The sequence below is a fragment of the Lolium rigidum genome, chromosome 7 (assembly GCF_022539505.1).
Source record: "Lolium rigidum isolate FL_2022 chromosome 7, APGP_CSIRO_Lrig_0.1, whole genome shotgun sequence".
Lineage (NCBI taxonomy): Eukaryota > Viridiplantae > Streptophyta > Magnoliopsida > Poales > Poaceae > Lolium > Lolium rigidum.
Genome location: NC_061514.1, coordinates 118,608,355 through 118,621,254, shown reverse-complemented (window position 1 = coordinate 118,621,254; position 12,900 = coordinate 118,608,355). Strand labels below are relative to the sequence as shown.

Sequence of the window (12,900 nt, the reverse complement as noted above, 5' to 3'; positions counted from 1 at the left end):
GAGGCCATGTACAACATGAGAGATTTACCAAGGCGCATGCACAAATATTTCGTGTCACAGGCCGCCCCAGTCGGCCTCTGTTTGTAACTATCAGAGCCCATTCTCATGGGGCAGCCAAAAGCCCATGGCCAGCAATTGCCCTTCCAGGATAAAAAAAAATCTGTTCGGCCATCCTCCGTCCACGCATCATCACCAGGCCAAGCCGGCACCACGCCAGTTCAGTAGTAGAGTACAGGCCAAGCTTGCTGCTTTCTTCTCCGACCAATTCCCTCGAGCACCTCGCGCGCGCGGTCGCTTCCGGCCGAATGGCGGCAACGAACTGAGCGAGGAGACGGGTCCGCGGCTCCCTCCAATGGCGTCTCTCCCCACCTTATCCGCCTCCCTCCCGCGGCCCCACGTCCGCTTCATGTTCAGGACCCCCGCTCCCTCCTGGGGCTGCTTCGCCGAGCACAATGGCCGCTGCGGCGGGTCGCTCGACACGAGGCTCCGGCTCCGGCTGCGGTGGAGGAGCCCGGTCCGCGCCAAGGCCGGCGAGGCGGACAAGGACAAGGGCGCCGCCGATTCGGGGCTCCGCGTGGACCAGCAGCGCAAGACCCTGCGGCGCCGCCTGCGGCTGCGGCTCCGGCCCCGGCTGCGCGTGCTGCGGTGGCGGATCCGGCGGCTGCTGTCGCCGCGTGAGCTCGCGGGCGACGCGGCGGCGGCGCTGCGCCGGGCCGCCCGCCGCGTGCCGCTCCCCGCCGCCGCGTCCGTCGTCCTGGGCGCCCTCCTCCTCGCCGCGCGGCTCGCGGTGCCCAAGAACGCGGCCCGGGAGGTCGCCTACTCGGACCTCCTCGCGGGGCTCCGCGCGGGCGCCGTCACCGCCGCCGCGTTCGAGGAGGACTCGCGCCGCATCTACTTCAGCAAGGCCGAGGACGTCGGCGACGACGAGGAGGAGCGCGAGGCCGGCGCCGGTGCGACGAAGTGGGCCTACTACGCGAGGAGGGTGCCGCACGACGAGGGTTTCCTGCTGGGCCTGATGCGGGACGGCGGGGTGGACTACCGGTCCGCTCCGAGGCCGGCGGGGAGGCTGCTGGTGGACATGCTCACCACGCTGCTCACGCTCTGGTTCTCGCTGCTGCCCATGATGTGGTTCATACAGAGGCAGATGTCCGCTGCGGGCAGCGCGGACAAGCGCCGCAAGCCCCGGAAGCAGCGAGTGGGATTTGAAGATGTCCAGGGCGTGGATGAAGCCAAGGAGGAGCTTGTTGAGGTGAATATGCCTTCTCTACTGCTTACTCGCGATTGTTTTTCTCTGATGTTGATGACATGCTGGCCACTAGACACTACACACTAGACATACTGGAAGAGGAACGGTAGAGTACATTACCATTGCAAGTTAGCAACACATCAATCAAGTACTATCAGGAATAATATCCAACTCAATTGTACTCAGGGTCTCACACTTGACTGCTCAACGGAGCCGTTGGATTGGATGGTTTAAAAAGGAAATGGAAATGAATTGATTATTTACTTTAGAGCTATACATAGAAAAATCGTACTCATGTATGGATCTTAGAGCATGGTCCAGTTTGGACTTAGAGTTAAGGAAACCTCTGTGGACTAAGAGTTAGCAGTTCTGTTATGAACATGCCAAAAACGCTCTATTCTTGCCAAGTAAACTTTGGTTGCCTTACCTCATGGCATTCTATTGAAAATGCAAATAGCAAGGGTATGATGAGGAATTTGAAATTCTACAATAAGATTGGATCAAAGTTTCATTCAGCAGCACTTAAGCGGCAAGGCTGCTTACCCTATTGAATCATTGTGGAATTACAGTGTGGTTATTGTAGGAAATCGTATGTTAGCTATGCTTTTACTTACAAAGCCCCATTTCAAGAAAATACCGGGAGCATGTCTGGAATATGAATACATATATGGTGGGTACTACCACACTGGAAGTCTAGGAGTAAGCATAATAATTGGTACTTTTATCTATCAAAGTATTTATTCTGCAGTATTGACATCTGAAGTTTGTCGGTACTAGGAATTATATTTGTTCTAGCCTTCCCCAACTTGCTTGGGAAAAAAAGGCTCTGATGTTGCTGTTGTTCACAAGTGTTTTGTTTTTATTCTTCATACATAAATTACTTCTGTAATCTGTACTTGTGTTGACTGAATATCAATATAAGACTAATAAGCTTTTTGTACAATATGAAAATTTCCTAATGTAGATAGTGAGCTGCTTGCGTGGTTCACTGAACTACAAGAAGCTGGGAGCAAGATTACCTAGGGGCGTTCTGCTTGCTGGTCCTCCAGGAACTGGGAAAACTCTGCTGGCCAAGGCAGTTGCAGGAGAGGCTGGAATTCCATTCTTCTCTGTTTCTGCTAGTGAATTTGTTGAAATGTTTGTTGGAAGAGGAGCAGCACGTGTCAGAGATTTGTTCAAGGAAGCAAAAGAAGCTGCCCCATCAATCATTTTTATTGATGAACTTGATGCTGTTGGTGGAAGCAGAGGTAGAAGTTTTAATGATGAGAGGGACCAAACTCTAAATCAGGTATTACTTAGCTCTCTCACTATCTTTTATTTTTTGTCAATTCATATTAACTGATGAAGATATTATTGCTTTATCTATGAACAGCTGCTTACTGAAATGGATGGTTTTGACTCAGACGTGAAAGTTATTGTCATGGCTGCTACTAATAGACCTAAAGCTCTTGATTCTGCTCTTTGTCGGCCTGGTCGTTTCTCAAGAAAGGTTTTTGTCGGTGTGCCTGATTTGGAGGGCCGCAGAAAGATTTTGGCTGTTCATTTCAGAGAAGTTCCTTTAGAAGAGGATTCTGAAACAATTTGCGATCTGATTGCTAACTTGACCCCAGGATTGGTTGGTGCAGATCTTGCAAACATTGTCAATGAGGCTGCTCTACTAGCTGCTCGAAGAGGTAGGTTAAAGTCATCTTATATCATCAGATACATACAACTACAGAGCAAGTCAGTTGGTTCCTTATGCTTAAAATATCATGTGTAATGCAAGAGAACTTAATTATTTGCTATTCTAAGGAATACTTGGAGTTCAACGTTGAGTGTAAAAACTGCCAATGCATTCTCCTACCATTGCCTTGACTCCACCATCTTATAAATTGTTACTGGGAAACAAACCATAATGTTACATACATTTACATTTTGTATATTTCCGTCTTTTTGAAAGAGAGTTCTTCTTTAGATGGTTAAGTTGATGAAATGTATGTTAATTAAGAAGTTATGTTAATGCAAGATTCTGAGCATGATTGTGATCTGTCCAGGTGGCAATACTGTGGCTAGGGAAGATGTTATGGATGCCATTGAGAGGGAGAAATATGGGGTCAATGGTAGACAAAAGAGTCCTGATTCTGAAAGACAAGGCCTTACCAAATTATTTCCATGGTTACCTAAACCTGCAAATAAACCACCAAACCCAGATGATTTCCAGGGACTTATGGGTTATCATACATTAAGCTAACTGGCGTTTTTGCAAGGTATCCTCAGATTTTGCCTATTCTGCCGATTTTGTTCATCAAATTGTTCCTTACAAATTCCAATAAGTAGCTTCACAAGCTGGTCACCTTTTGACTGAAACGGTATATGGCTAAAGGCAACAAAATTTAAGGTTGCTTCATTTTGCTGTCCTGCCGCCCGCTGTATGTCATGTTAAGCAAAAACATAAAATTGAATATCAAGTGGCTATGGAATAAATAAAATCTTCCTTTGTCTAGAAAAGTGCCACGGAAGCTATCATTTCGTTTTTCTCTAATGCTGAATTTAAGAGGACCCATTCAATTGATGCTTACATGGAAATGGAAGGTGTGAATTAATCAATAGGTTGGACATTTAGATATTTTATACAACAAGAAACTTATCCTTCCACTTGTCCTCTCTTAATGTGGGAAAATATTTCAATGATTAAGTATGTGTAGATACACATCATGTACCCAATATCCTCAAATTTACTCATTTTGTTTGTTCATGAAACTCTTCATGGTATTGAAACTTAGAGTTCTCAGTTTGAAATACACCTGACATGTTTTCTGAGAAAGTGATTTCTTGCACTCAATGTAAGGTATTGTGTTGAGATCTGGAGGTAAGGAGGCATCCAGATCCTGCCCGATTGCACGCTGTAGTTCTGGTTGATCCTATTAGTGAGGACACTATGAAGTAGGAGTAGATTCTCTCAACACATAATAAAGCTTTTGACCATGTTTTTGCGTGCAACTCAACATGATTCAGAATTGCTTGACATGTCAGAGTGAACTATTTAGAGTAAATTTTGGAATTATCCATTCCCATGCAGTGCACATATCTTAATTCTTCATACGGGTGGACCTGTGATTATGTTAACTTTGAGATATTATAAGACACCACACCATCCTGATATTTTCTATACCAAGACATTCAAGTTGGAACAAGTCAAATGTTCCTGCCAATTTTATACTAAAAGAACAACTTATGATGTTTCATAGTATCTTTTCTTTCCATAGAAAACTCGTAATATTCCATCTGATCAAATCTTATTGAATTAGTGAATTTCGCAACATTACTAGTTCAATATACAAATTATCTGAAAATTGTAGGTTTTGAAAAATAATTTCATAGAACTGCGGGCGTAAGGCCAATCATATATTCATACATCACAAAACTACATATTTAAAGACAATATCAAATTACAAGTTTAGGGACCAATAATATCACACAACTAGAGTTTGTGAATTCGGATGCATTTTCACAAAACCCAGGCCCTCCTAGCAAATTATATGATTGATCATAATATATGTGGACAATGTGGTTCTGTGAAAGTATATGTAGATTTGTGGTATTTTCAACATTGATTTTTTTCTATCAAAACTGCAATGTAACTATTTTTCATTTTGTTTACTCTTTGTTGATTCATAGGGGAGATAAGCATCAACTGACATGGTATTAAAATTGTCCGTGTACGAGGTGCAGGGTACAATTGTAAGGCAGCAAATATACAATTCAACTCTTACCTGTGAAGGAGACTGCACTGTTCACTAAGTGGGGCAGGGAACTGTGACGCATTACTTGATGAATTTTGATGCAATTCGATCAGCAGAAATCTGCTACAGATTATAATAGCTTCGCATGTGAATGTGCAACACAAGGTCCACGAATTTTCTAGTGACTCGGATTAATCTCGCGCTCCGTAATTTTGATACAAGCACTTGAACATGGTTTTTTGGGTAGCTCATATTGTTAATAGAATAGTCTGCGTTAGTTTACAAGATAGGGTCAACCCTGATTCTGATGTACATGAATTTGCCATTTGGTTCATTTTTTAGCATACATGAGCTCTGTGGCAGTTGGATCCACAGCAATGTGTTAGATTGGAAGTAGACATAATTACTTGGCAGCTCAGCTATTTTTCATGCCGTACCTCATTTCTGGTCATGCTATTTTCGTTGTCTGTTGCTTAGTAAATTCACTGTTATGGATAGATTTATTAGCTTTCAAATATGACAGCTTTCATCATGTTGATATCCCATGGTATAGTTATTTTTCTTCAACATTTGCCTGATGAGCCCTTGCTTGATTTGAAGAGTGAGGATTGGGCAAGAAGCCTGCTTGGTGCAGTAGTAAGTGGATTCCCTGACAGTTGGTCGGAGAACGACCTTGTCTGCTTGACCCAGAAAAGCAGCCTGCTGTCCGAGACACACATCCTGTCGCAAGCTCGCAACGCTGATATGACCTTAATAATTGGAAAGCCATACAGGGGCTGCAGAATCAGGACATATACCCGTTACATAGGGGAAGTTTCTTCTGCTCTTCTCCAGCAAGAGACTGGTTTGTCTTTTGGCGTTCCTTCTTCTGGGCTCTATGTGGTGTTGTGACCATGTTCTGCTTTGACGTGCTTGTCTGCGGGACCAAATCTCAGGCTTAAAAAAGGAAGGAAAGAAAGTATTTCTCCAACTGATTTGTTGCCTTCGCTCGTTTGTTCTTAGCATCTGTAGCTCTTGATGAATTTTACCTTCTGTTTCAAGGCAGTTTTGTGTCCGTCTCAGTTTGCAAAACTGGCGCAGTATGCCTGCTCGTCATATTCTTGCTGATAGCTAGGCGCATCATTAGAAATTCACAATTAAGGCTAGTAGTTGGAGAAGAGAGTCAATCTGGTGGTTAATACTGTAGTCTTTAGCTATGGCTTTTGCAGAACGGTTCCTGATAATGTCTTCGAACATTTACCCAGGTAGTTTCATGTTAATTTGCGCAGTTGCGCAGAGGAGCCGGGGAAATGCTTCTACGAACCCAGTATAGAGTAGATGCTACATCAATTACTCAATGAAGAGACTCGTATAAGTAAAGGTGATGCGTGTCATGTCACTTTTGCACTCCCAAGTTGCAATGCGCATGCTATGGATTTAGGATATGACCTGATGCTGCCACCATGGATGAGCACGATGTAATGTTAATTTCTGCAACTTCTCTCAAGCAATCGGAAACACCCAGAGGTCTCCAACCGAGGAAGGGCTTATAGCGCATGTCGCTAGGGTACAATACCAAATAGTATCTTACTAAAAGGACGTACCCAGTGCTAAGAGCTCCCGCACTGTGCGGGGTCTGGGGAAGGTGTTAGTGGCAAGCCTTACCCTCACGAAGTGCAATGTGAGGAGACCGCGACTCGAACCTGGGACCAAATAGTATCTTACTAGTTTGGTATATTTTGCACAGAATATCCAGACAAAAGACATACACACATGAATGACTATGGTCTCTGTTTCGTATCACATTACACCGAAAAGGAGGAGAGAAGAGATCGACGAGAATAAGGAAAAGACGAAGACGAGTGAGATGACGAAGAATATTTTCGAGACAACAAGATAAAAGCTAGAAGAAAGCATTGCATGCACTGACAAGTGACTTTCAGGAGCTGATCGAATAGTTGTAGCCTTATAGTTGAGTTGCTTTCCTAGCAAAAAAAAGGCTCATTCTCCCTATGTAGACGCCATTTGAAGTGATGTTCTCTCATCATCAAATCCTGGACCGATAGTCAGGCATAGGTATCGATAGCTGACGACGCAATTACGCACCAAACGCATGTACTAATTTATGTGTTTAGCTGTACCGTTCGAGCATGCGCCGTCTAGCCGTAGGAAAAATTCCCAATGATCAAATTCTAGAAATCAAACGACATGTACATATGAAACATTCCTAAGGGCTAAGGATCCAAAATGCTCCAAAGACCTGTGGAGTTCTTTTGAATTAATTGAAGCCTTACCAACTGAGATTAGCATGTTTATGCTTCCAACCAGTCTGTGGATAAAGTATCCGAGGGATAATCATGAATCATGGGTAGTTGTGTATCTGTACACCAAGAGTAATCATGCATTTGAGCTGAATCTACTGATCTCTCTTATTAACTCACCATGATAGGTTCATGGTTGTTGAACTGTGATACGTTGAACTCGTTTTGATTTAGTTTTGAGAAAAAGAAGTGCGATAAAAAAAAGTGTTGACCTGCCAAATGGAAAAACAATCAAAATAACTTCATACAAAACACGACAATTGTAACCCATCCCAATGCCGGACCATATATTTAGAGATGATGAACTCCAGAACACACGACACGTCCACGAACTAAAGCATATATATATGTAAGGCATATGCAAAGGCATGAGTAGTGTAACATCGGTTGGCTCTTCCTTTTGCCACACAGAATTACTGTTGGTGCGTGAAGGATATTGAATATAACCGGCTTAAGAGTTAGACTCTATGAATGAGAGAATCTTAAGAGTGGACTTCGGTGCCTTCGTACTCCATTTCATTTAATGCCAAATTGTTTTTTTTTGTAGAATTAGACACAATACACTGTTGTAAAAATAGTTTACTATTCTCTACATGGAGTGGAGACCGTAGAGTACATGAGTTCATGACTTGCTCTACTGGTCTACAGGTTATAAACATGACAAGCAAAAGAAAGAAGACCGAACAAACCAAAACACATGAGATACAAGCATTTTAATGTGGAAAACCCCTACATCAAGAGGAAAAAACCACGGTCATCAGCCATCAAATCTTCACTATACTGAGAGTGCTTACACAACACTGGGTTTTCAATGAAGCGATGAACCGTAGCCAACGTCTTACAAAAGCTATTTATAAACATGGGCAACGACCCATATACCGACGGGGTGGAGGGACCGCAAACATAGGGGGTAACATGTTCATAAAGAAAACAAGTCTTTAACGGAAAGCCACTTTTGATCTTAGGTGCATATGTTTCCTTTAACTATAAAAATGTTTAAATGCAAAAAAATCCAGAGAAAAACTATTTCACACATATCGACTTCTATGTGCACACACAAAGTTTTATGAAAAATTGACAACTTTATTGCCCCGCGTAAAAAGACAAAAAGTGTCACTTGTAAAAAGCCTTATTTTAGCACTGAATTTTATCTTTCTCACACAGACCACATAATGTTTTTCTTCATGAAACGACTTGGTGCACACAGAGTTTGTGAAGATGTCCAGTGTTATTTTTTTGGAACTTTTTAGCATTTCAAAATTAGTTGAAAATACATTTTAAACAAAAGGGAGCATATGCACCTAGAACCAAATCGTTGTTCCCTTTCTTATCTAAGATGCGCAACACAACAAGACACCTGCCATTTTATTTTAACAATGTGAACTCACAAAATTTACGTAGAAGTTGCAAACCGTCAAACTCTTAAGCCGGTATATATGAGTATATGACAATATGAGAAAGCATACTTCTAGTGTGATCGCAGAATCTCAGGACAAGATTGCATATCTGCCATTGCAAAAAGTGCACTTGTTCACTTAATACTGCAAGGGTCAAAATTGTTACGATAAATAATGCAAAAAGGAAATAAGTTTTGGTTGTTGCTGTTGTTCATGATGACACCATCATTCTGCTAGCCCAAAATTTGAAAACAGAAGTTCAGGCAACCTTTTTTTTAATTTGGAAGGGAAGTTCAGGCTACCTTTAAATGAAAAAAATGATGAGATAAAGTATAAGAACATATTAAAGGAGTTATGGAACTTTGCAAACATCCTGGATGTGCAAATTTCGAGATGAATGATGGACTCTGAATTTTGGGCAAAGGTGTGGCACAAATTTATACAAGACCGGAGCCGTAGGAGAGCTAAAAGCAAATGTGCATAATGTATGCAGTTCCTTTATTTACAATGCCGAAATGGATATATTTTTTCCCCAGACCTTCCATAATCTTACTTCGTTTGACAATCTGGACCTGCAATTTTTTTTTTCTAAAAAAACTTGGAGGTATTATACTGCATTATTGAATATCTTAAAACACACATTTTTGTGAAGGCAGTATAACCATGTTGATCATGGCCAAAAACTCTTCTCATAATCACATTCATTCCTCTACAATAAATTGTATCACATGTTCGCGTTGACAAATATACATTATACACCTTCTTTGCTAACTGCAAGTAGAGGTAGACGTGCAATACTTTTCCCTAGAATTTTGTTACACAAGAACTGAAGAACGCTTAAGCAACCACATGTATTTCAAGTCATACTCATTCATATATACGAATACAGCTCGTGCTACAGAAATAGTATCTCATCCCCGGCATGCATTATTTCACACATACGTACTCGTACACTGAACATATACACATACCACACAGCATACTGACACACAATGACACACTTATATATATGAGTCTACATAAATACTAGTTCATCGAGCAGAAGCTAGCTTATGTAGCTCCGGCCGATAGACCTTATTACGTACTATACGTAAACTGACGTACGTATACGTACGCCGGAAATAGCTCGTGGCAGCAACTCGGTTGTCGTCGTTGATACCGCTTCAGGCGACGAGGCTCCTCTGATGGAAGCTAGCGATGAAGTCGGCGGCCTTCTGGTCGACGTCGCGCTCGCCGACCCACCACCCGGAGTCCTCGTCGCTGGACCTGACCTTGCGCAGCGCCGGCGCCGGCGGCCACTCCCAGTCGCCCTCGTCGTCGACCTGGAACCGCCTAGACTTCCGTGAGAAGCTGAATATGGCGCAGAAGAACGACGATTTTCTTCCCATATACTAGCTAGCTCTCTCTTGTTAATTTAACTTGTTCTAGAGATAGAGAGGTATTGAGAATTAGCTAGAGAGGTATAGAGAATTAACTAGCTAGCTCTAGCGCTTAAGCAGTGGTTGGAGAGTGGCTGTCTCGCTTGGGCTTAAGGAAGGTGAGAAGCGGCCACACCTCTATTTATAGCCGGAGAGGCGACCTTGCATGCCATGGTGGCTTGTGCGTTTGCGGGGAGAGCTAACCCTAGACTGGTGGTTGCGAGTCCGCATGCGAGCTAGCTAAGGTTCTTCTGTTCTTCGCGATATAACCTAAAGGCCACCCGATCTCAGGAGATCGAGACCGGACGGCCCGGATTTACCTAACCCGATCGAGATCGAGATCAAACGGCCCAGGCTGCGCGATGTGATAAGATGCTAATATAAAGCGTTGTTCGTACATGTTCCATCTGTAGCGCATGATCGTGGTTGGTGAAACACTGAAACCGTCCTTGCAAGGGAAAGCGATGTGGGTTTGATCCCTCGACTCGGGGTATACGTATCTTTCCATCTCTACCTACACAAGGGGTGTTTGGTTAAGTACGTCACTACAACAGCATATCCCGCATGGGAGTACATGGTGTTTAGTTGTTGTTTGGATTCGTGGAAGACTGGGGTTATCGTACGGAAAGGTTTTAGGAGGATTTTTAAGAAGACTACAGGTTTGTTTGGTATTATGCCCGGTCTATGCATAACTAAGATGTATACAGCCGCACAATATCTAAAGTACAAATACGGAAAATACAAGAAATCGTGATACACTAAAAGAACATGCAACTGTAATGGCTCCTAAAGCGGTGGAGGTCCAGTCATGAGATCAGGGACGGAGACAAGGGGGACGAGGCGGGCAGCCCCCCCCCCCCCCTATGCTCATGATTTTTCTCTGAACATAAGCCATGACAACTTCTTATTTGTGTAATTTTAGCTTGTTCTGCCCCCCTCATATTAAGATTGCCCCCCTTATACTTCATTCCTGGCTCCGTCCCTGCATGAGATTATGTTGCCACCTATGTTGGATAATAAATTTTTCGTTGTATCCTCTAACCGTGTGGACACCTTAGTAAAAAGGTCGTTGTCCTCCATACGCTGAAGAGACGACCATGAATGAAGCAAAGTGGTGCATCGGTAGATTATCTGCATAAGAGAGGATATTTTATCATTAAAAATCTTATCATTTCTACATATCCAAAGCAACCAATAACGGGAAGCGTTAATTTCCATCCTAATAAGTATTTTAAACCTATAATCCACCCCATTAAGCTAATTGACAAAAATATTGACAACGCTATGCGAAAGTATCTTTACTATTAAATTGCAATAGGTGACCGCCTGGTGTCACAAACGGGCCAAATAATTTTTTTCCCGTCGGCCTATTTAGAATCTCATAGAGGCCCAGGTCGCCCTCGCACAAAACCATGTTATTGGAGGTTTCTCACACAAAACCATGTTATTGGAGGTTTCCGTCCGCTTCCTTGGATTTCCTTTTTCCGGGTGGTACATAGATTCACTTCAGGCACCTCGTGCGCTCCCCGATCACCCGCGTAAGGAAAAGCCCGAACGATGTGCATCCCGTCGTCCATCGTACAAGGTGACCATGCAATAAATTAGGCATGGAAACAAATTCATGGCCTGCCAGCCAGCAAAGTTTTCTTCGTCCTTCCAATCGAGTAGTACTGTGGTGGACGAGACCGGTCAAACTTGAGTCTCCCAACCAGACCCGACCAGGCCTCTTCTTGCTTCTCCAAGCCTTTAAATATGGTAGCCAACGATTTCCCTGCATCCTCAAATCGATTCATATACGAACGAAATCAACCATATGTTCGTCAATGCCGATCCTTCTCCAGGTCGTCGTATATGTGGGCGACAACAGCGATGCCGCAAGACCATCGAATCCGCCGGTCCCAGCCTAGGTGCTGCCTGATCCTACAGACGATCGTGTGAAAAATCAGGGAGCTTTTTCAGACATGAGCGAAAACGGCCATGCCGCTAACCATCGAATAAATCCAGTCTGATCAAGACAATGAAACCTCCAGTGAAGCTTTTCCAGATCGTTTGGGGTGGAGCGATACAGTGGAGAAAGTAGAATTGAGAAAGATGGCTCTGTACGCACGGAATCCCCGATTCTTCTTCAGTTTAGTTGCCTTCGTTCGGTTGGGTGCCAGCATATATATGAGCTAAAAGGAGGTGCTGACAGGGGAAAGAAACAACATAATCAAGCTGGGATTGTGTTCTCAGCGTGAAAGAATCAAGTTGGAGCTAACTTGAGCAGAACATGGACGCAATCAACAGCTAGGAGGCTGTGGCTCTTACACTCAATCACAAAAGGGAAGAGAAGTAAAGCTCAGTCATGTGATTTTGTAGGCTGAATCACGCAGCTAAGCACAAGCAAGAATTCTTAGTCACGTAGTACAATTTTTAAGGAGGACAAACAAACAGACCATCCAGTCGAATCTTTTATGACAAAGTGAAGAGTAGACTTCCCTCGGATCTTTTGCTGGCCAGCAACGATTTCTCTCTGAGGTCCATAGAGTCAACATGAAGCTACTTAAATAAATCATTTAATTATTTGTCAGCTAATTGAGTTTTTACACTCCGTCTAGAGTCATAATCAGTTGTTGTGCTTTTAATTCAAACTGGATCTGAGGGAGTATTTTTTTACTATAAAAAAGTAAACATGGACGTGATTTTTATATGAATAGAAGTAATTTTACCTCGGAAATTTTCTGAAACACCAATAAAAAGGACCTCAGAAAGCTTATGAAAAACTAAAAGAAAACCTCTCTACACTCTCGAAATTAATGTTTTGTGATTTTAAATTAA

The 12,900-nt window shown here is 43.1% G+C and overlaps 2 protein-coding genes across 3 annotated transcripts; one reads left to right on the top strand and one right to left on the bottom strand.

The window, feature by feature from the left end:
• The first annotated feature begins 218 nt into the window (after positions 1-218).
• Positions 219-5,404, top strand: LOC124677072 (probable inactive ATP-dependent zinc metalloprotease FTSHI 3, chloroplastic). 2 transcript variants are annotated; one of them, XM_047213067.1, is made up of 5 exons: positions 219-1,249; positions 2,211-2,534; positions 2,619-2,919; positions 3,280-3,492; positions 4,958-5,404. In XM_047213067.1, the coding sequence occupies exons 1-4, from the start codon at positions 353-355 to the stop codon at positions 3,474-3,476; spliced, it is 1,719 nt and encodes a 572-aa protein (XP_047069023.1). In that variant the 5' UTR covers positions 219-352; the 3' UTR covers positions 3,477-3,492; positions 4,958-5,404. The 2 variants fall into 2 exon arrangements, with proteins under 2 accessions (XP_047069023.1, XP_047069022.1); XM_047213066.1 differs by having other exon boundaries at positions 4,904-5,404.
• Positions 5,405-9,625: 4,221 nt separating this feature from the next.
• LOC124670352 lies at positions 9,626-10,178 on the bottom strand. Its single transcript, XM_047206863.1, has one exon. It carries the CDS (start codon positions 10,051-10,053, stop codon positions 9,829-9,831), a length of 225 nt encoding a protein of 74 aa, XP_047062819.1. The 5' UTR covers positions 10,054-10,178; the 3' UTR covers positions 9,626-9,828.
• Between the last annotated feature and the right edge of the window lie 2,722 nt (positions 10,179-12,900).